Genomic DNA, 22,463 nt, shown 5'->3' with positions numbered 1-22,463 from the left:
AATATGAATCCATGAAGAAATATCACAATCAGCAATGAGTTAAAATTTAAACTTACTATGTTGAGAACATAAATCCATGAAGTAATACTATTTCTTAAAGAGAGTGTCATCAATACAATTCTAGACAGGAACATAAATTCTATGAACAAATTTTTTTAGCCGCTGGCTTTAAACTTAAACTTTAACCCTAAATTTCTAGTTTTTTTCTCTCTGCTACATTATCAACAATCCTTTCAATATATTTTAGTTAAGCTGGGTAATTCTGAGAAGGCTAAAAACTTAAGGTGAATAACTCTGGAGGCTCAAATTTTACTTAAACATGCAAAGAACAAATTATCTAATATGTAAACATTTTGAAAGTAAAGACAGCAGAGATTACATAAGAGCTTCATATATTATCTCAAATTCCTACTGAACTTAAACTCCGATAAATTTTGAACTAGATTATACAAATGAAAGGTTAAACACTGTTTATTAAGTCAGGTATATTCTCAAGAATAATATCAATACAGTAATACTGAGACTACTATGAACAATAAAAGAAGAATTTCTCTAATACTTTGATCTCGTCTAGTATCCTTCCTAGAAACACATTTTCTGTAAACTCTGACTCATTATAACCACTAATTAATATTCCCATGCTTTTAGGAAGTTCAAGTAGTCTTAATTTAAATGCATACATTAATTTTCTCTAGCATTTCACAAAAAGCAAATTCAATTATGTCTCAATTCTATGCATACTACATTATGTGATGATTAAAAAGATGAAATCAGAATAAGTAACCACTTATTTTTAAAGAAGTAAAATAAGTTATTCTTAAACTTATTCTAAGCATTTCACAAATATATATGATATAATTTAAACAATATTACACTCAAGGAGGTAGAAGATATGTAATGTAATAAGTATAAATAAGTATAATAAATAAATAAGCATATTTTATTATATTTTACTGTCATTAAATTAAAATAATTTAATCTATTTTATTTGGCACTAATATTTCTTAGGGAAACATACATGTTAATTGTCCAAATAAAAATAAAACAGGTGGATTATCAAAGATAGCCATGGAAATTTTAAAAAATTCTCTTAGCCAGGGAATTTGTTTACCTGAAGGTCATTTTGAGGATTCCAATCAGAATCAAAAATTATACATGTATCAGCTGCAGTTAAGTTGATGCCCAACCCACCAGCTCGGGTACACAGAAGAAAGACAAATCGATCTGAATCAGGTTTACTAAATCGATCTATAGCAGCTTGTCGAAGATTCCCTCTGACTCTTCCATCAATTCGCTCATATAAATATCTATCAAGTGTAATGCAATAAATTTAGATAGATGAATATAATGAAAATAAAGGCATTCTATCAAGTTGACAGACATATAGCTATCAATTTTGCTGCAACATTAATGTTTACTACCAAATTAAGAAGTGATATTACCCCAACTAGTTTCTATGCTTTTATAATTCTCGGTGTTTGTGCTAAACAGGAAACACAAAATGATATAAAGTTAACAAAATCTCTGCATTACTGGATGTATAGGTAAAAAGCTTTACAATTAATATACTTTACTGATCTCACTGGGCTTCCCAGGTGTTGCTAGAGGTAAAGAAGCTGCCTGCCAATGCAGGAGACGTTAAGAGACATGGATCTGATCCCTGGGTCAGTAAGATCCCCTGGAGAAGGGCATGGCAACCCACTTCAGTATTCTTGCCTGGAGGATCCCATGGACAGAGGACCCTTGTGAGCTACAGTCCATAGGGTCACAGAGTTGGCAGGACTGAAGTAACTCAGCATGCATGCACCAATGTCACCGTAACAAGTGATTTTTTTTTTTTTTGGTGGGGGGCAAGAAGCAAAGGTTTAAATAAAACTTGATACGAGAAGCTTAAACATTTCTTGCTACCTCATTCATGTTACTCCCTCAATTGATATACTTGCCTATAAACCATAATTTCTTAAAAGTAAACTATAACGCTAATTCTTCACACTCATCACTGACAAATAATTACATTTTAACTTCTTTTATCCTTCCTCATTTAACATAAAACTCAGAAACTGCTAGACATCAATAAATATAAAATACATAAAGATTTAGGAACCAGAAGAAGAATACACATGACTCTTGCCACACCTCTGGTTTAAGAAACTTCTTTCCACCTATAATTTAGTCTTATCAGCAGTTGCACTGTTATCTCTGGGGCCTGTGAAATGGGGAGTGTGACTCCTAATAGTGTTACTTTTGAATGAAAGAAATCTGAGGTTTTCCATGAAATTCATCATAAGTCAAATTTATCTTTATCTTATAAAGTTCTTTGTGTAAAGACATCAAGAAAATGCAAGGATGTCTATTTTAAGAATATTGCAATTTAATCCTCCTTCTACTTGGTATAAAACGGGCAATACAAGTTTTGGAATGAGACTAAAGGAGAGAACACTGACACTAAGAGTGGAACTGAAAACAAAATGAAAAATAAAAATGTACTATAAAATATCTGAAAATATAAACTAACATAGACTGATTTTTATTTATTAATAAGGGTCAAAATATCATAAACTAAAATTACAGCTGAATCTTCAGATTCTCCTTTATATTAATGTGTTGATTTCTAGTTGGTCCACAAATACTCTGATAAATATCCTATGATAAATATCTTATTTATCTAAATAATGATTAGATATTATTGCAGAGATTATCTTACTGCCACACACCAAAAAACCAAACCAAAACAAAAAACCCACATTAAACACATGAGAAAGGATGAAAACAAGAGCAAATATAATACAGTGTACAATAAGTCAAAGTCCAGCAAGTTCAGGTTCTAATTTTCACACTGAAAAAGATCTGAAAAAGAATCTTGAATCATTTTCTTTAATTTTGAAGACGGTTATTAAATCCATTTAAAATGTCGCTACTACAAGGTTAACAAACACATCAAATAAAATGTAACCTAATACACCCATCAATAGGTCAGCAAATATCTGTCAATGTGCAAAATTTTCTTAGTCTCATTAGCCCTGTCTACTATTGCAAAATATGTAGGTTAGGAAAACCTGATACATAATCTTAAACAATCTTTATGTACAGATTTAAATGGATTCTTATCTACGTAAAAAAGAAGACTTGAGTAAAGTTGGGTTACAGTAAACCGTTCTGCAGAAACCTTAATACCATATACTTAGCATACTTTATAGTATAAATCACGGTGAACTACATGCCTTACCTTTTATGTATAAGATAGTCCTCCAGGATATCTAGGCAGCGTACCATCTGAGAGAAGATGAGCACTTTATGACCTCCTGCTTTCATTTTGGGAAGCAATTTATCAATAAGGACCAATTTACCAGCAGACTGGATCATTGCTTGAAGATGAAAGTCAGAAGCAGCTGGATTATATGTATCTCTAAATTCTCCAAGTATTTTTTCCTCAGCACCTGTCAAAGAGATATAAGACGACAGCATCAACACACAAATGCAGATACTCTCAACTACTTTCTTTTTAAATTAGTTATCTTCTATGCTTCTTTAACACACTGAAATTTTTTAATGTGGTACACTGCTTTTGTTAGAATTATTTATCTTTGTGGGTAAATCCCCACCAACACCAGCCTATAATTCCACTGAGGATAAAGACAGTGTCTTAAGCATTTTTTTAATCTCCCAAGAAAACTGGCATGTCTTACAAATTTATGTTTGCTAAATGTTGAATGGATGTTCTTAGGATAAGAATTAGTGAAAATGCAGTTGTATCCGAAGTGAGTAAACACATACTTTTAAATAAGTTTCTAGTATTTAAAAACCAATATAACAGTGGTCACCACTGCAAGGTGATCATAATCTAGATGTGTCTATAGGCATCCTGCTTGCCATCAAAACAAGCAAACAGGAAAAATTAAAAGGGAAGTCAAGTTATAGTTCTTTGACCACACTTCTCCTAGAGTCTAGATTAGCATTAAGGGTGCTCTCCTTTCCTCCAGCCTGTCTAGCCCTAAGAGTACCAGATTTGCAAGCGAGTTAGTTACTGGTCTAAGAAATGGCTTGTCTTGCATAAAGAGTATATTCCCAGGAATAAGTAAAAGTACTCAAATGTACAGACGGATCACTAATAGAGAAGCTGACAAGACCTTAAAAAGTAATGTTATCAGAGCACACAAATTTAGAGCCAATAACTAGAGTATCCAGACTGAAAAGAAACCAGGAAGAAAAATGTAAATTCGGAGATTCAAACATGGTAAAGCCCATGTCTTTGTCCATAAGGAGGATTAAGCTGGTGGAGGAACTGCACTCCACGTCAGACTGAACACGTCTCTTGCTTTTGTAGTCCGGTGATGCTAACATGGGACACTGTTACGAAGCAGCTCACACTGCCCCCGACTCTGGAACAACTGTAATCCCACAAAACACCAGGGTGGAGAGTTACAGGGTCAGTGCCTTTCCTTGTAGCAGCTACTACATCTGTGTTAGTTTTATTGAGCATCTGTTATTTTTTCATGAGTATTTGTTGAAAGCAAAGGATTTCTCTGCAATCCTTTTTGACTACCTTTGATAAGATACGGGTGATTACAGCACTTCCTGAGCTCCATCATGGTATTGACCAAGTTGGGTACATTAGTCTGCCCTGCTCCTTTGGATAAAAATGAAAAGTTCTTCTCCAGAATAGCCCGGTAGTATTTCTTCTGAATGTTAGTAAGTTCTACTTCAATGATGGTTTCTTCCTTAGGTGCCAACTTCTTTTCCACATCTTCTTTCAATCGTCTCAACATCATTGGTTTCAAGATAGCCTGAAGTTTCTGCACCTGCATAAAAAATGATGAAAATATAGGTAGCATAGTGAAGAAAGAGAAGTCGCTCAGTCGTGTCCGACTCCTTGCAACCCCATAGACTATAGCCTACCAGACTCCTCCGTCCATGGGATTTTCCAGGCAAGATACTGGAGTGGGTTGCCATTTCCTTCTCCAGGAGATCTTCCCAACCCAGGGGTTGAACCTGGGTCTCCCTCATTGTAGGCAGACACTTTACCATCTGAGCCACCAGGAAGTCCATAGGTAGAATCCATATGCATAGTTACAATGAGAAGAGATTTGATGTACCTATTTACAAAGACTAATAGGATACCTGTTCCTCTGTTTTCAGATCCCCAAATTCTTGCATAAACGTTGATTCAGAAGGAAACCTTAGGGGCTCCAGAAAGTGAAGAAGACTGAATAGTTCTTCAACTGTATTTTGGAGAGGTGTGCCAGTCAAAAGCACCTTGTGTTCCTAAAGAAAGAAAGAATAACATGACAATAAATGTATCATGTTTATGCCAATATCCTGTCAATGTCCATGTCCATGTCAAATACCATTGTGCTAAGATGATATGAAAGTTGACATAGATTATTAAATGTTTCCATGTTTTTGAAACGCAAACATTTTTATGACCATAATTTTCAAGAATCAACTCAAAATATATCTCCATCCACTCTTCATTAATTTAAATTACTCTCATTAATTTACTCTGCATTATTCTCATAATAGCTTACTTTGTCTGCTATTAATTTTTACCTATTGCTTTTAAAAGAAAAATAGTAAATAATGAGAAGTGTATTTTTAGGTTTTTATTCAAGGAAATAGACAAATTCTTGGGGGGGGGGTACTTAGCAATTCTTGGTATGGTAATTTGTATACAAAACAGTGCTCATTCTTTATAATTTAGCAGATCATCACTTGATTTCTTACAAAAGAACAAGTTCTTACATCATTAAAGTAACAATGTAACAATGTGAAGGGCTGACGGGAATATTTCTGAGCTAGAAATGCATTACAAATTAAATATAATAGTAACAAAAGGAAATAAAGTATTTTAATGATAATAGTATAAAGTATTTAAAATCTGATTTGAAAATATCTCTAAATTCTTAAGCAAAATATTTATATATGTATCTGCATGTCTACGTAAGTATTCGATGTTAGTAAATAGTTAGACTAATATATACCAATCTGTAAATACTGGAGTAAGGAGTGGAGAGTGCGAGTGGGCATGGATGAAGACTACGAAGGAGCACTTCACTGCTTTACTTGATGTAGTTCTGTACTTCAGTTCTTTTACTTGATGTAGTTCTGTACAAATATACTTGAGTCATTTGTTCAAGTGCTCATGTACTAATTACGTGATGCTAATTAAATTGAAATGTTAAAAAACACAAAATACTTTGATTTGAAAGCAAACACATTAATAAGATGACTTTCAAAAATCCCATTAACTATAATAAATACATGCTAATTGTGCAGAAACTTTATTCCTCTATGATAAAATGATCTGAATACTATTTTAACTTTGGTGAAAGGGCTTTTTATTGAGGAATTTAGCGTTAAAACTTATACTTTTCTTTCTTTTCAATAGGACACTGTCCCAAGGTTTCTCTCTTTTTTTTTTTTTCTCTTTTTAAATTACAAAATTATTAAAGCTTTCAAGAGAAAAGTACTAAAAAATTTAAGTCTTAGAAAACAGATGAGATTTTTTCCCCTTTCTAATTAAAGCAAAATAATCTTAATTATCAGATAGAAATTAGAAATCTGTATTTTAAAATTTAAAAAAAAAGGAATACATTTTTGGCACCAGCTCTTTTTACTATGTAGCTAAGAAATGGAAGTTATTAAAATGACATTAAATCACTTACCAGATTCATGAGTTTCAGACCTTCTAGAAGTTTACAGTTTTTATTTTTTAACCTATGTGCTTCATCAATAATTACACATCGCCATTCAATTGCATTAAGCTCTCCACAGCCTCCAAGAATCATTTCAAAAGTGGTGATGATGGCTTGGAATCTGTAAGCTCCTCGAATAATACGCCCCTAGAAATTTATTACCAAATGTAATAATTTGCTAGAATGTCTTGATCATAATTTTTAATTCCTATCAATTAGCATACAAATCACTTAATGACATTTGCTATAAAACATTTTCCATAGAAATTTTTATATATGCAGAGATACTCCCTTAAAATGAGGAACCTTAGCATTAAAACTGTATTAGACTGTAGTTTTCAAGAATGTTGTCAAAAATTTTGCCAAAACAATGACACAATTAATTATATCCAAAAAAGTATTCCTTGATAAGACATTTTATAATTTTTAAGAATCTTAATAACAATGTTAAGTCAAAAAAGAAATGGTTATTATAAAATCTAGTCAAAAAAATTTCAGTGTTTAATGTTTATTATTTATATCCATGACTCCACACATATAATAGCAAATAAGTAGTAAATATAAAAACTGGCCACTCATATAATTTAGTTAGCAAGTATTTATTGGGTGTTTATGTGCTAGACTCTGTTCTAGTTGCACAAGATATAGCAGTAAACAAGACAGACAAAACTAATTATCCAAGTGGAACTTACATTCCAATTACTCAAATATAGAACATAGCCATTAAGGAAAAAAGAAACCCCAAAATTAAAAAACAAAATCAAAGAAATCATTTTAGAAAGTCATAGAGGTCACAGACTCATAACACAGGGATGTGTATGGGAAGTAGGGGCTTGGAGGTGACCATTCCAACTATTTACAATGGCGGGGAGGCCATCACTGAGTGGCATTTGAGCAAAGTCCTAAAGATCAGGGAGGAAGGCATGCTGATATCTAGAGATCTGGACCAGGAAGCATTCTTGGTAGAAACAGAGAATGTGAATGCCATAACATGGGAATATCTTTAGCAGTATTCAAATATTAGCAAGAAAGCCAGTGAGACTAAAATCCAGTGAATGAGGGGATGAGGCTTGTATAGGGTCTTGAAAGCTGTAGGTGAGGACTCTTGGCTTTTACTTTGAGCAAGAAGCTATTAGAGGGTTTTGAGACAAGAAGTATCATGATTTGACATATTTTAAAAGAATTCCTTGGCTGTTCTGGTAAAAATAGTTTGAAAAAGGCCAAGGACAGGATCACAGAAACCAGTTAAGAGGCTGTTGTAACTCAAACAAGAGATCATCAATGGAGGCCATGAGATTTGGAGGCCTCCATCATCAATGGAGGCCAGTTCTGGATTTAATTTGAAGGTGGAACCAACAAGATTTACTAATGGATAGGAATGGGGTGAGTTTAAGAGAGGACTCAAGTTTCGACTAAACTTTTGGGATCAAACAACTAGAAGCTGGGGTTGCCATTTACTACCATGAGGAAATGCAGGATTTCAGTTTTGGACATGTTATGTTTGAGATGTCTATTAGATACTCAAGTGGAATAATTGAGTATGCATTTGCATATGACTTGAATTTAGGAAAGAGGTTAGAATTGGTGATCTAGATTTGGGAGTTTCCAGCAGTACAGATGGTAATTAAGTCATGTGACCAAATGAAATCTCTGATGGAATGAGTATGGATATAAAAAGTAGAAGACTGAGCCCTGGGTCACCCCAAGTTTAGATAAGACAAGAAGGAATCACTTAAAGAGGGCTTCAAAAGGAAAGTGATATAGGACCAGAATAAAGTCCTAGATTCCAAGTGAAGAGAATGTTTAAATGGCATTGAAAATTATAAACTATTAGGAGAAACGAAGTAGGTTAAGAAAGATCATGTGATCTGATTTAGATTTTTAAATTCCTATCAACTTAAATTATGGTAATTTTACAACAATTCATATTGATTGCATACACTGCCCATTAAGCTGAACAATAACTCCAGTAGAATATTAGAATAGATACAAAATGTAAGTCTATACAGCTCTAAAAACCCAGGATATGATGCATTCAGTTACAGTGATATTGTACTGTTTAAAAACAAAGGTTCTTGAGTCTGACTTGGGTTTATTAATACCAGTTTTGCTCTATGATTTTAGGGAAAACCATATCATATCTTTTTACTTCAGCTTCCTCATTTGTAAATGACGAAGATATCACCTATTTACAAGGTAGCGATTACAAAGATTATGTGAAATACTACATGTAAACTGTTTAACATAATGCATGGCACATGGTAAATAATAAATGTCTGTAGATATTAGTGTTATTATCTGTTACTTTTTCCAGTGCAATTCAGAAAATTACAGCATAATTTTGCCATTTCTGTGATTTCAAATTATTTAATAACTTGGAAAAAAGCAGAACTTGAATGTTCATTTAACTTATAAAAAAAAATATTTGAAAGAGTTAACTCTGAAAGTTATTTCTATATTTAAAGTGTAGATCTATTTATCTCATTACATGAGACATCCTTAACTCTTGAAATTTTAAACTCTTCACACAATATTCTGGAATGTATAACATTTACCATAAAATATAATTTAATACATACTATTCAGTTTATAACACATCAGGAATCTTTCAGCTTTCTGGTTATCACATTTATAACAAATTCATAAAATACATATTGAATCTCTTAAACTTCTAATATTTTAAAAATACCTTTAAATGGTTTTAATGATATCATACAGCTCTAAAATTCTACAAATGTGCAATTAAGAATAAAACATTATGGAAGGAAATCAAACAACTTAAGTTGTCATAGGCTCCAAAATGCAAAGTTGATAATTTTCAGTAGAATTGATTACAGAAATGCCTAATTTCATAGAAATCTAATTGTTTCAAACATTAAAGTAGAAGAAAAATGAGGTTAAAGGAACAAAATCAATTAACTTTACTGATATTCAGCCTCAAATAAGTAGAAAATCAGTTATAATTGGTAGGCAAAGGTAAAAGGCTATGCACTTTATCTTACCTTAACCTATATCATATCTCATGATCTGGCCATATGTTATAATGATCCTTATAAAATGTTAAGAATCAGTAAAAGAAAATAAAATATTAAGGTGCTATATTGAGGCAGAGTGCCATAATCTTTTCTAACAAAACAGCACAATTTTGTGTGAAATGTGTTTTAGTTAACTTTGTTTCTTATTTCTTAGTAAAAGTTTTACCTAAGAAGAGTCAAACTACTACTCAAAACTGCAACTTGGCATTTTATGTTTTCTAAACTTAACCTTCTGCTAGGGAACTCTTTCATATAATGTCATCTCAATTTTATGATCTGTATATTTAGCAGAAAAAGGGGTATTCCTTCCTGAAGAGTTAGGTGGTCAAGGTAAAATGGAAAATATTCCTCTAGAATATGGAGAAGAAAACCATCAAAGCAAGGGAAGAAAGATACAGAAGTATGTGTGTACCAGTATACAAAACAACCCAAAATGTCTAACATCAAAACTGAACACACAAGACAACCAATGGTTTCACCTCAATGGGCATTCAAACCCATGGTGGTCACTGAAGAAGTAACTTTTTAAATGGAGGGAAAAAACTGGAAGATGATCAAAGATACAGTTATTATTTTTAAAATAAATTTAATGTGTATTTAAAACAATTAGTAAAACAATTATTCTAGCTAAAAATTTAAGTATAAAATCAAATTTGTACATTTGTATAAATCAGCACACTTCCTTTCAGTGAACTACAGTGTGAACTTGCCTACTTTTGTCATTTCTTTCTTCAGCTACTAAAATTTATTGTAAAATAAATATGATGAACAAAGAGATCAAACTAAGATCTAAGTAGGCAATTAAAATCTATCACAAATTTGAAAGTAATTAATACGTAATGCTTATCTTTTTAAAATGTGACCTTTCAAACAACAAACAAAATCACCAGTAACACACCTGTGAGTCCCTGAAGTACATCTCATATTGCTGTATCATTTGTCTGCTAATCAGGCTCCCATGATAAACCACAACATTAATATCAGTCCACGTACGAAATTCTCTCTCCCAGTTTGCAATAGTAGAAAGTGGAGCAATAATCAGGAAAGGTCCTCTTATACCAGTCAGAAGGATTTCGTAGAGGAATGTAATTGATTGAATGGTTTTGCCAAGACCCATTTCATCTGCTAAAATGCAGTTTCGTCTGAAATAAACAAATATATTACCCATGTATATTTTGGGTTTTCTGTATACTACAATGTTTTAAAAGATATATATAAAAAAAGCAGAGAGATTAGGTTAAAATACTTGCATTTATAAAAACGTGAAAGTTTCTGAAGTGCAGATTTGGTTAAAGATTATAATTTTATTATAGTATTGCAAAGGGAAAACTATAGATTTATTGTAGCTCCAAAATAAAGATACCACCTCTTAGATACTTGAGTTTTTAAAAGAACAAAATGGCAAGAACAAAGCAAACTAAATGTTACTTTTTCAGGAAACATTTATTAAATGCCTTCTTATCTCAGGGATATATATATATATAAATATAAAGAACATGTTCTCTGCCTTCCAGGGGCTTGCATCTATTAGGAAAGCAGACATAAATAAATAGTCATGCAACGTGCTATCACAGAAGCACAAATAAAGAACTGGTTTTCAATTCTGGCTATGTACTGGAACAGCTTAAGAAATAATTACCCATGGTCTTCTCCTTTACATTCTGATTCAATGTGCAAAGTAGGATAAAAGCAACTGAAATTTTTAAAAGAAGCTGCACAGATGATTGTGATATATGGCCAATTAAGAATCATCAGTGTTAAGTTCATTATGGAAGCTCAGGTGAGTAAGTATCTATCTGCGTCTAGAAGAGCTGAGAGAAGTAAGACTGCCTTCAGAGAGGAGGTCAGTAATGAGCAGGGTTTTGCCAGAGGGCAGAACAAAGGGGTACAAGTGTAAAGAACAAGGTTACCTGGGAGGCAACAAGTAATTTAATATAGTTTTGAGGGAATGGTAAAGGAAGGGATATTACTAAGATAAGCAGGGGTCATAAATACAGGTTATGGACATCATTTTATTGAGAATGGGAGTCACTGAAAATTGTTAAAGAAACCTGATGAGATTAGGTTTGTACTTGAAGCTACTCTGGTGCCACGGGAATACTAGAAGGTGAGGTGACTTGAAGTTGGGACAGTAATTGGGAAAGTACCAAAACAATACAGCAAAGAATAGTGGACCTTTGGACTAAGGTAGGAGGGATCAAGAGAAAACTGATTCTAAACTTAACCACATGTTAGAATGATCTGGACTTAATGATCAATCAGATATATGGAATGTAGGATGACAGTCAGATTTAAATTTGGGTGACCGAGTAGGTTGTATTATTCTTAACCAAGATGTAAAATATGGAAGAATAAGTTTGATACAGAGGAAACAGGAAAGAATAAGGTTAATTGTGAATTTGTTGTGTTTAAAATATCACTGAGATAGACATTAAGGTATCAAGAAGCAAACAAATATGGGCTTGAATTAACACCTTAGAGATGTTGCTGCTAAGTGAAGACTCAGGGGCGGGGGGTGGGGGCAGTATAAAGTTTGGCTTAGGCAGAACAAACATGTAATATGAGAAGACAGCAAAAAATCAAACGTTGGGAAAGAAAAAAACAACACTGAAAGGGTAGGCAGAGGAAGAAGAACCAGCAAAGACTATTGAAAGGAATAGTTACAGAGGTACTGGAGAGCTGGGAGTGTTAACGCTATAGAAGCAGTTGGAAGTGAGAATGGGAGAAAAGTTTAAAAAAGGACTAGAACTACTATCCAGTGCAGCAGAGACAGCAATTTAAGGCTGAGAAAAACACTGTAGATTGGAAAATTAACAGTTTCAGAGATGATACAGAATTAAAATCCAAACGACAGGTTTAAGGAGAATTGGAGATAAGAAAACACGAAGAATTCATGATGGCTATACTTCCTAGACCTCTACCTTGGAAGTTACAAAGAGGGATCAAGGTAGCTAGAAGGAAAAACAGAGCTAAGAGAAGATTAATCCTTTCCTTTAAAATTTTTATATATAGGTTAAACCCAAATTTGTTCACAGACTGAAGGAAATGGGATAGTTTGAAGATACAACAGAGAAGGCTGATAAGTGATTGAAGTGAGTTTCTGAAGACTGGATGAGATGCCTGTCAAGAGTTGAGGTTGTAGCATCAGTCTTGGTTCTGGGGAGGCACCGTTTAACTGTGATAGGACAGAGGCAGGAATGGCTAAGGATGGAGATCCATGTTTAGGCTTGGGTGTGAGAGCAGGCAACAATCTGAATGAATTCAACTACTGGTCCTAGACTTGTCTAAGAAGCAGTCATATAGAGAGTGAATGATAAAGTGCTTCAGGAAAATGGCACAAATTTAAAACAAGCACCTGAGAAAGGGTACTGATAAGAGAAGACAATTAAAATTTTGTTGACTATTTTACCAGGAAGATTCTCTTGGGAAAAATGGTAACACTTAGAAAATATAAACAAGGGGAAAGAGCACTGTGTGGGATGACAGATCCCCCTAACTCCATCTGACGGAGTTGATGGATGCACCATTGCCATGGACTCATGACTCACTGTTACTTAGTGAAACAGAAGAATCATGTGACAAGTAAAAACACAGAAAAATGATTCTGAATAAGTGACATAAAATTTTGCTACCATTACTAACAATAGTACCTTCATTTGCTCTTATATACATAATCAGACTTCTTTATCAATCAAGATACCATTTTTTACTTCTTTTGCAATTAATTTTCCATCTCACTAAAAAAAGGTGACATAATATTCCAAAAAGTTTTTTAAACAGTTTGGAAAATTAATAGTAAGTGGGAGTAATTCATTACCAGGTTCTTATATTGATTCTTATAGAATCTTGTATTCTATTCCTTATCAATTACTGAAAATCTGCTTCCTTGAAGATGTACATTACAGACTTATCAAACTCTTTATATGAAACTGCTCACACCTTAGGAACTAGATTCAATTACTGGCAGACAGTAGTGTAAGTTGAAAAACATTCGATAACATAGTTGATGTTTGATGATGTTAATTAAGAAAGGTATTTCAAATTTGATTATGAATCAATATATCAACTTTCTTCTATTCTGATTGCTACATATTTAAGGGAAGCAACTGTAGTCAAAATTCTAAATTATAATGTACATTATCTTCCAGAGGTAACCACAATTTTTCTTTCAATAATGAAGACTGCACGATAGTAATAATGTAGCAACATTAGTATCAATTTTACTTAATGTATTCTGGAACACATTTTAAAAACACACATAAAAATTTTTTATTAATACATGCTACATACCTATTGTACCAATTGAATAAGAGCCAGTTGAGTCCTTCCAGTTGGTATTCCCTGAGTTGATTGCCATTTTTATAATCCCTGGATTGATCTATTTTTTTCCAAATATTAGGAGGAGGACGATCCTTTGTGGAAAAACAAATGAACGATGTATTTCAGACTTTTTAATTTTCCATACATCTCATACATGGTAAAAGCACTGTTTTTAAAATAATCACAGAAGAATAACATTGTACGGCATTATGATGAAATTTTACAAACATCTAAGGACCAAATAAGTTTTACATAAACTCTTCCAGAAAACTGAAGAGGAAGGCATAGGCTCAACTCATTCTGTGAAACTCTGATAATGAAATTAGACAAAGGCATTACAAGAAAGCTAGAGACCAATATCCTGCATAAACAGAGATAAGAAATTCGTAACAAAATTTTAGCAAATGGAATCTATTAACATATAAAAAGGGTAATACAGCCTGACCAAGTGTGGTTTTTCCCAGGCATGGAAGGTGGATTAAATGTGAAAATTAATCAGTGTTGATCAGACTAAAACAATCTATGATAATCTCAGATCGATGTAAAAAAGGGGATTTGAAAACTCCAGTGTTTATTACTAATAAATAAACTCTAATTAAATTTTGAATAGAGGGAAATTTCCTCAACTTAATAAGATGCATCTATGAAAAAGCCATCTATTATATGTTCTGGTTAAAAAATGAATACATTCTCCCTAAAATCAGAAAAGGCAAGGATGTCCACTCTCATCACTTCTATTCAACATGGTACTATAGGTTGTAATAGGAGTAATCAAGCAAGAAAAAGAAATAAAGTCATCAAGATTAAAAAGGAAGAAGTGAAACTTTATTAATTTCCAGAAGACATGATTTGACTATACAGAAAATCCTGTGAAATCTAGAAAAAATACAAACTAAGAAGTGATTTTTACCAACACTGCATAAGATCAGTGCATACAGAAAATTGTATTCTACATTGTAGAAACAACTATAAATAAATTTTAAAAGTACTATCTTATAATAGACCCAAAAAAGAAGTGTTCAGGGTTTACCAAAAAAAAAAAAAAAAAAATTTTCTTAAATTGTAGCCAATGAACTTTAAAATAATTAACTATAATGTATTTTAAATTATTGTTTAAAATACTTTCCACATTAAATAATATTCTCCAGTAATTTTCCTTTCAGTAATCCAATCACTATTTCCTTAGTTTAGGAACAAATTTCATTTGTTCAAAAATACTTCACATGTTTTATATGTTTTTTTATCTAATAGTGATAGACTGGCAAAAAGAAAAAAAATCACTTACCTCCTATATTACTTGACTTTGATAAACTAGCACTGTTGTCAAATTGATTTTACTTTAACTAAAGGGATTAATTCTATTGGCTACATTACCAAAGACTACAAATGTATCTAAGGCAGTGGCTCTTTCCATCATGTGCATCAAAATCGACTTTTAACACCTGGGGTCCACTCAGAGATATTCTGATTCTGGAGCCAGGATACAGAAACTAGGCACCTCTAATTTTTGAAAAGTTCCAAAGTGGTACTGATAAGCACCTCTGACGGACAACCACTGATCTAACAGTTTACTTAATAAGGCTAAAGATCAGCTTACCACTGAAATATGGACCTCACCCCAAAAAGAAAATTTTTCCTCTTCATAATATCCTTTAGACTGCTCCTCCCTGAATTAGTGAACACTTTCCTTTCCTGGCTCAAGAAAAGGCACTTGGAAGACAAAAGGAATAGAGGTGAGCTGCTATTCTCTTGGTAATAAGCTATGGGTATTATTGGGAGACAGATTAAGAAGACCAGAAAATAAAATGACAACCAGAAAAAAAAATTGTTATAAAAACAATATGGTCTCTTCCATGGAACAATTAACTTCCTTCTTTTATATTACATCTCCACACTTTTCATAGCAGCCTTCCTTAATTCTGATTCTAATTGAAAAGTGATCTCCTCTAGTCTTTTCATATACCAAATCCCTCTTTAGTGAAGAAATTTCTGTGACCAAATTACATTTGAAAGAGGACTGGCGAAAATATTTAATTAAAATCATAGTATATCTCTTTGTGAATTTCTTTTGGTTGGTTCTGCAAACTGGATTCACATGATAACAATCCTATGCTTTAAGTAAAAAAATATGTAATTATTAAAATAACACAACTTGCCATATAACCTTCTAGAATTCTGTAGTCTCTGTACTAGAAAAATCAGTAACTGATTCAGTTTTTTTTTTTAAAGCAACGAGAGACAAGGATGAATCATATAAGAAACCAGTGTACTTAATTTATGTGGATCTTTAGTAATATTCTATACAAAAGGTTTTTCTAAAAATAAAGCTACTATGAAAGTAGAAGAACTATTCCGTTATAAAGAAATAACTGAAAAAAAAGCCTGTTTTTTCTCAATACACCTTTAAAGGTTTTTAAATTGTTTCATATCTGGTCGAGATTTTTAAGAACCTCATTTTTAATTTGTAATAAAAGCTTACAGCTTGATTTTTAAAAAAAAAAAAAGTCAACAAACTGCAAGCACCTGTTAATAAAGGTCTCAAATAAAAAAAAAAAAAAAAAGAAATAACTGGTTTACAGAAAGCAAGGGAAAGGTGGATATATTAAAGATTTTTCTTTGACAGAGAATTAATAACACTGCTTAGAGCTAAAACTGATATCCTTGACATTTTTATAAATGACCTGAGTAAATTCACAATGAAGTAGAAGTATTTGAAACTTTTCTGGAGGGAAATTTAAAAGGAAATACTTACCAAAAATTTTTTTAATATTTTTTAAATTTATTTGGCTGCACCAGGTCTTAGCTGCAGCAGCATGTGAGATCTTCTTTGCTGTAGTCATTGTAGCATGCGGAATCTTAGTTTCCCAACAAGGGATTGAACACAGGCCCCCGAATGCAGGCCCCCTTCATTGGGATCATGGAGTCTTAGCCATTGGACTACCAGGGAAGTCCCTTCTTATCAAAACTTTTAAACGCACATATGTTCTGACCAAACAATTATATTAATACTTCTGATTTCACTTATAAAGGATTCCATGTTTCAATGTAGCACTGTTTAGAATAGAAAAAACCTGGAGTATCCACTAATAGAGGAATAGTTAAATTAACATATATACAATACTAAGTAGTAATTTTATTTACTATATAGTCATTTTAAAAATATAGTATTAATTGCACACCAGACTAAATTCAAAATCACACTACACCTCTTGATTAAGGAAGTGATTAGATTTCATGATGATAAAGGCATATTCTTACCAAATGTCTTGTGTCAGGCCTTGAAGCTTGCAATTGCTCAAACTCTTCTATTTTTGCAAGATCTACATCTTCTTTTAGTTCCCAAGTACTATCTTCATATGGTAATGAGCACCACTTTACTAAATAGTAAATAACAGGCTGTAAAAGAAAGTTTTTTTTCACTTTATTAATTTGAAAAAGAATAGTAAGAAACAGTTTAAACTGAGAACCTCAGAAACAATTTAAATATATTAATCTTTACTCGTAAAAACTTATGAAACTTTGTCTAGTGTTTTTAGATCATTACCTTTAAAAAAGTAATGTTTTAATACCTGGAAGGTTTTAGATTTTTCTTACTTACTCAAAAAGTATTTCAACCAAATATTTACCTCACCAGTATCTTTATCTTCACAAAAAGAGACTTCTAACACTCTGTCTACTTCAACGTAGTCTGGGTTAAATGGTTCTTCTTCCATCTAAAATTAAAAGCAACTTAATTGATATTTGACAAAGAAGTAGAAAAAATAAAAGTGAAATAAAGACAAATTTATTACTAGCTATTCACTATAGAACAAACACTTCAGTTTGACTGTAACTGAATTTCAAAAAATGGAATACTTTCATTTTAATTTCTAAAAGATTTCTATGATTTGTCTGTACTATGAATCACCAAGTTATGTACAAAAAAAGCACTAAAAAATAAGGTACCTCAGCCAAGTAAGTTACTCTAGAAGGTATATCCTTTAAAATTTCCTAGTTGGAAAAGAGGCTTTCCTTTACCTTTCTTGTGCTACTTTCCTCAGCAGTAACCAGGTCCAAGAGTTGAAGACCAATCACCTGACCTGAAGGCTCCTCTCTAATTTGTATCAAACACTATCTGGAGGTGGTTCTTGTGCTCAAGACCCCCTTACCTAACTAAACGCAAACTGTCTGAGCTACCTCACACCCAACTGCACCCATTTACACTTCAACCTGTACTTCTGCCTGTAGTTTCTAACTGGGCTAATGGCCAACACAGCACCAACTTTATGCTACACTACTCCCAGTTACACAAGCCAGCAACAGAGAAGTCGTCTTAGATTCTTTTCTTTCATCTCCCACATCCCTTAACTCATTGATTCACACAGATTCTAATTTTGTTTATAACTCAAATTGGCTCCTCCTTTCTCATTCTCACTGCCTCATGTCTTCTTTCTTGGATCTTTACAAATAACTTCCTAACTAGTCACCAACTACTGCTTTGCCTCCCTTTATTTTCACACTTGTTGTTCAGCAGCTAAGTCATATTTGACTTTTTGCGACCCAAGGGACTGTAGCATGCCAGGCTTCTCTGTCCTCCACTACCTTCTGATGTTTGCTACTGATTATCTTGATTCATGTTCCCACTCTTTCTCAAATATAAATCTTACATGTTGCTCCCTTGTTTCAAATTCTTTACTGACTCTCCCCTGTTTGGGAACCAAGCCCGCATTAGTTTCTGTGGAATAAACAGGCTCAAACATCTTCCTCCAGCCTCATTCCTACTGCCTGACACAGCCACACCCCAGATATTATGCTTCAAAAGTACTAAACCACATGCTTTTCAAATTCCATGTTCTGTCACACCTTCATGTTTTTATTCTGATTTTTCTCTCTTCTGAATAGATGGCTGTTCCTTCTCTTGTCTGCTTAGCTGATTCGTAATCATGCCTGAAAGCCTTACTTCCAAAGCCCATCTCAGTTATCTTTGCTGCATCTCTTCTTCTGTTTAACCTCTAAATGTTACAGTATTCCACGGCTCTGCCTTTAGTTCTCCTCATTATCTTAATCCATTCCTGATCAATACTATCATCTCCACGTACAAGACACACTTGGTAATAAAAGAGCACTACCCAACACCAGAATGGTAAAAAAGTACTCTAAGAAAATCTGCATAGCTCCGGTTTATCTTGTACCTGAGGCACATTAAAAAAAATTAACCTTCAGGAAAAATTAAAAGATTATCAGTTAAGTACTTCTAAAATCTTTTGCTCATTGTGCATGCTCAGTCACTAAGTCGTGACTATGGACTGAAGCCCACTAGGATCCTCTGTCCAAGGTTTCTCCAGGCAAGAATACTGGAATGGGTTGCCATTTCCTTCTCCAGGGGACCATTCCGACCCAGGGATCAAGCCCGCATCTTCTGCATCTCCCATACTGGCAGGCGGATTCTTTACCACTGAGCCACCTGGTAAGCCCCATCAGCTCAATAGAGATTTTGGTACCAGAGTGAGGAAGTGAGAAATTTTTGAGGACCTCCCAGCATCCATAAGTTGATAGGTCATTTCAATCAACAAATTTTTGAAGTAGACTTTACAACTACAAAAAATAAAAATAGCTTCATGGTGGAAAAATCTGCCATAAGATATCAACATAATCTAGTGACTCAAGTTAACACTACCAGTAATTGGGTAAATAGGTATCATATACCTCCTGACATGATTCACTGAGAATGCTCCTGCATCATTTCTATAATGTTCATTTAAAAAAAATGCATGACCTGAAGCTGAGGAAACATCAAGATAATCCCAAACTGAGGGACACGTTACAAAATAAACCACCTAAATTCTTTAAAAAGAAAAAAGTCCAAGTGATGGAAAACAAAAAAATACTGATTAAAGGAGACATGCCAACTAAATGTATCATGCACTGCAGAACTAGACTTTGGATCAGAATAAGCAAAAACATACTTTAAAAAAAATTTTTGCTATAAAAGTACTAGTGGAACAATTAGTGAAATATGAATTAAGGTCTATAGATGTGAAAATATTACCATGTCAGTGTTAATTGTACTATTATTATGGGAAAATGCTTCTAGAAAATACTGAAATTGAGAATTATCAAATGGCTTAGAAAAAAATTTATGTACATGGGAGAGAGAGGCAGAAAGAGGGAGAGAGGTGCACAGAGGCAGAAGAATTAATGTGAGTGATAAAGCAAATATGATAAAATGTTAACATTTAGGGAATCTAGTTAAAATATATGTGGGAATATCCAGTAGCAAAATTTTCAAATAAAAAGTTAAAATAATTAGATGAATCTAAAACTGCTCTAAAAAGTCTATTAAAAGAAAAATTAAAAAGTTTAGAGCAGGGAAGGACATCTGACTTTTTAAAAAGGCCTGGAAAGGTTAATGAATTTTTCCAATGATGTTCTGTTCATGCATACACAAAGCTGATAGAGAAAATATGCAATATCTCACATACTGAAAAATCTTCTTTTTCATTTATTTGCTATGTCACCATTACTTGAATAAGTTTGCTGATAAAATACTTTAAGATATTAATATACTCACATTCAACTCTAAAAGGTATTGAAATAAATGTTAACTTTAAAATACAGGACATATCTACCATTCTGATTTATTAGTGTTCTGTTTTAGCTACTTTCCAAGCTAAATTTAGGGCTTCCCTGGTAGCTCAGACGGTAAAGCGTCTGCCTACAATGCGGCGACCAGGGTTTGATCCCTGGGTTGGGAAGATCCTCTGCAGAAAGCAATGGCAACACACTCCAGTACTCTTGCCTGGAAAATCCCATGAACGGAGGAGTGTGGCATGCTATAGTCCACGGGGTCGCAAAGAGTCGGACACTACTGAGCTACTTCACTCACAAGCTAAATTTAGGGGGGAAATAAGTAGATATCATTTATAGTCAAATATCAAAAGTAGAAGCCTAAGAATTAAAATGAATAATATTTAAGTTTTTGATACATAATACGGCATGTATTCAGAGTTCAACACATAATAGTCTTTTTCTTCTTACATCTGCAAAAAAGTGTGCTCTTTGTGCTTGTCTCAATTTGAATCGTTTGATTTTCTGCTGGATCCTTTTATCTTTCAGAAGCTGCTGTTCTGTGGCCCATTCACAGTGAAGATAAGAGCTAAAATTTTATAAAAGTAGTATATTAGAATGATACAGAAAATCATGTTTTGTTTTTAGATTTATTTTTAATCATGGCCTCTAAAAATATTATCTTCAACTTTCCAAATATGCTGTTCATCATTTCATTTAATGTCGACAGACTCTCATATAATTTCTAAAATAAAGCCACTGTGATCACTACACAGAATGGTAAACTTAATCATAAGGATAACAACACATTGACTTTTCATTAATTTCTTCATTATAACAGTTTTGTCATGATGAGAAAGAAAACTTGTTTTGAAAGCAATGTAATTTTATTTAAAACACCTTCTTTCACCAAAGCATAAGAAAAAGTTGAACAAAACCTGAAAAATTTAACAGTATAATATGATGGAAAATGTCTATTGTTTCCAAAAGCATCATTTATAAATATTCCTGCATTTTGATGTTAGTAAGTAGTTTTCTGGAAAAAAAAACTACTCACTATTAACATGAAAAGTTTTCAAAGTCTATTCACTTTTTAATGATTTTTAACTTCATGCAGTAACAAATATTTTAAAATACAGATAAAAGAAAAATAATAATTTAACATATTCAAAATATTAATTCATATTTAAATATCATCTTTCTATTATTTTTCTAGCTCAAATACTTACTAATTCTTGTATTTTACAAAAAATTCTTCTGTATCAATCATCACTCCAGGTGATATCTAAGAAAAAGATTCAATAATTATGAGTTTTATAATCAGGCCATGCAATATAAAGTACAGAATGTACCATATCATTACTTACTTCTTTTTTAATAGTTCTAGAAGACAGTATCTTGTCCACAATTGCAGCATCTTCTTCACTCGGATTCTCCTATGTGAAGGCAGAAAAAAAGTATGATGATACATTCTGAAAACATTTCAGTTGCCACTCTGTATGTCTATAAATATACTAAAATCCAACAAACAATTATTTAACATGTCAGGGACCATGTTAAATGTTAGAAATACAAAATGAAAAAAATCAATTGGTGTTACTCTCCTCAACATCATTGGCATCACCATCATAGTAAACATATTGGGCTTTTTAATCTCTTATGCATTATTCTCAATAGTTTACATTTTGCAGACTAGAAACCTCTGGCATAGACAAGATTACTACTTGTTCAAAGTGTCAGATGAAAAAAAAAAACAAAAAAACAAAGTGTCAGATGATTCAGCAAGGAAATGAGTAGCTGGGTTACAGTCCAGATAAGGGAGAGTAAAAGAACTCTACAAAGAGGAAAATGCCTATGTAAAGACATAAAG

General features: G+C 32.9%; 1 protein-coding gene across 18 annotated transcripts in view; it reads right to left on the bottom strand.

Annotated features, from left to right (window-relative positions):
• The window catches only part of CHD9 (chromodomain helicase DNA binding protein 9), a 219,550-nt gene that overhangs the window by 49,594 nt on the left and 147,493 nt on the right, over window positions 1-22,463 (bottom strand). For all 18 annotated transcript variants that reach the window (XM_043898458.1, XM_043898464.1, XM_043898467.1 and 15 more), the window contains 12 exons: window positions 21,961-22,029; window positions 21,823-21,878; window positions 21,065-21,182; window positions 17,674-17,760; window positions 17,306-17,443; window positions 14,018-14,139; window positions 10,626-10,869; window positions 6,663-6,839; window positions 5,119-5,262; window positions 4,544-4,799; window positions 3,227-3,437; window positions 1,112-1,307 (listed from right to left, as the gene is read on the bottom strand). In XM_043898458.1, the coding sequence (XP_043754393.1) occupies window positions 1,112-1,307; window positions 3,227-3,437; window positions 4,544-4,799; window positions 5,119-5,262; window positions 6,663-6,839; window positions 10,626-10,869; window positions 14,018-14,139; window positions 17,306-17,443; window positions 17,674-17,760; window positions 21,065-21,182; window positions 21,823-21,878; window positions 21,961-22,029 (1,818 nt within the window). The remainder of the gene's footprint in view (window positions 1-1,111; window positions 1,308-3,226; window positions 3,438-4,543; window positions 4,800-5,118; window positions 5,263-6,662; window positions 6,840-10,625; window positions 10,870-14,017; window positions 14,140-17,305; window positions 17,444-17,673; window positions 17,761-21,064; window positions 21,183-21,822; window positions 21,879-21,960; window positions 22,030-22,463) is intronic.

The sequence above is a fragment of the Cervus elaphus genome, chromosome 4, assembly GCF_910594005.1.
Source record: "Cervus elaphus chromosome 4, mCerEla1.1, whole genome shotgun sequence".
Classification (NCBI taxonomy): Eukaryota; Metazoa; Chordata; class Mammalia; order Artiodactyla; family Cervidae; genus Cervus; species Cervus elaphus.
Note: the sequence above shows the minus strand (reverse complement) of the source record. Positions and strands in the feature narration are given on the sequence as shown.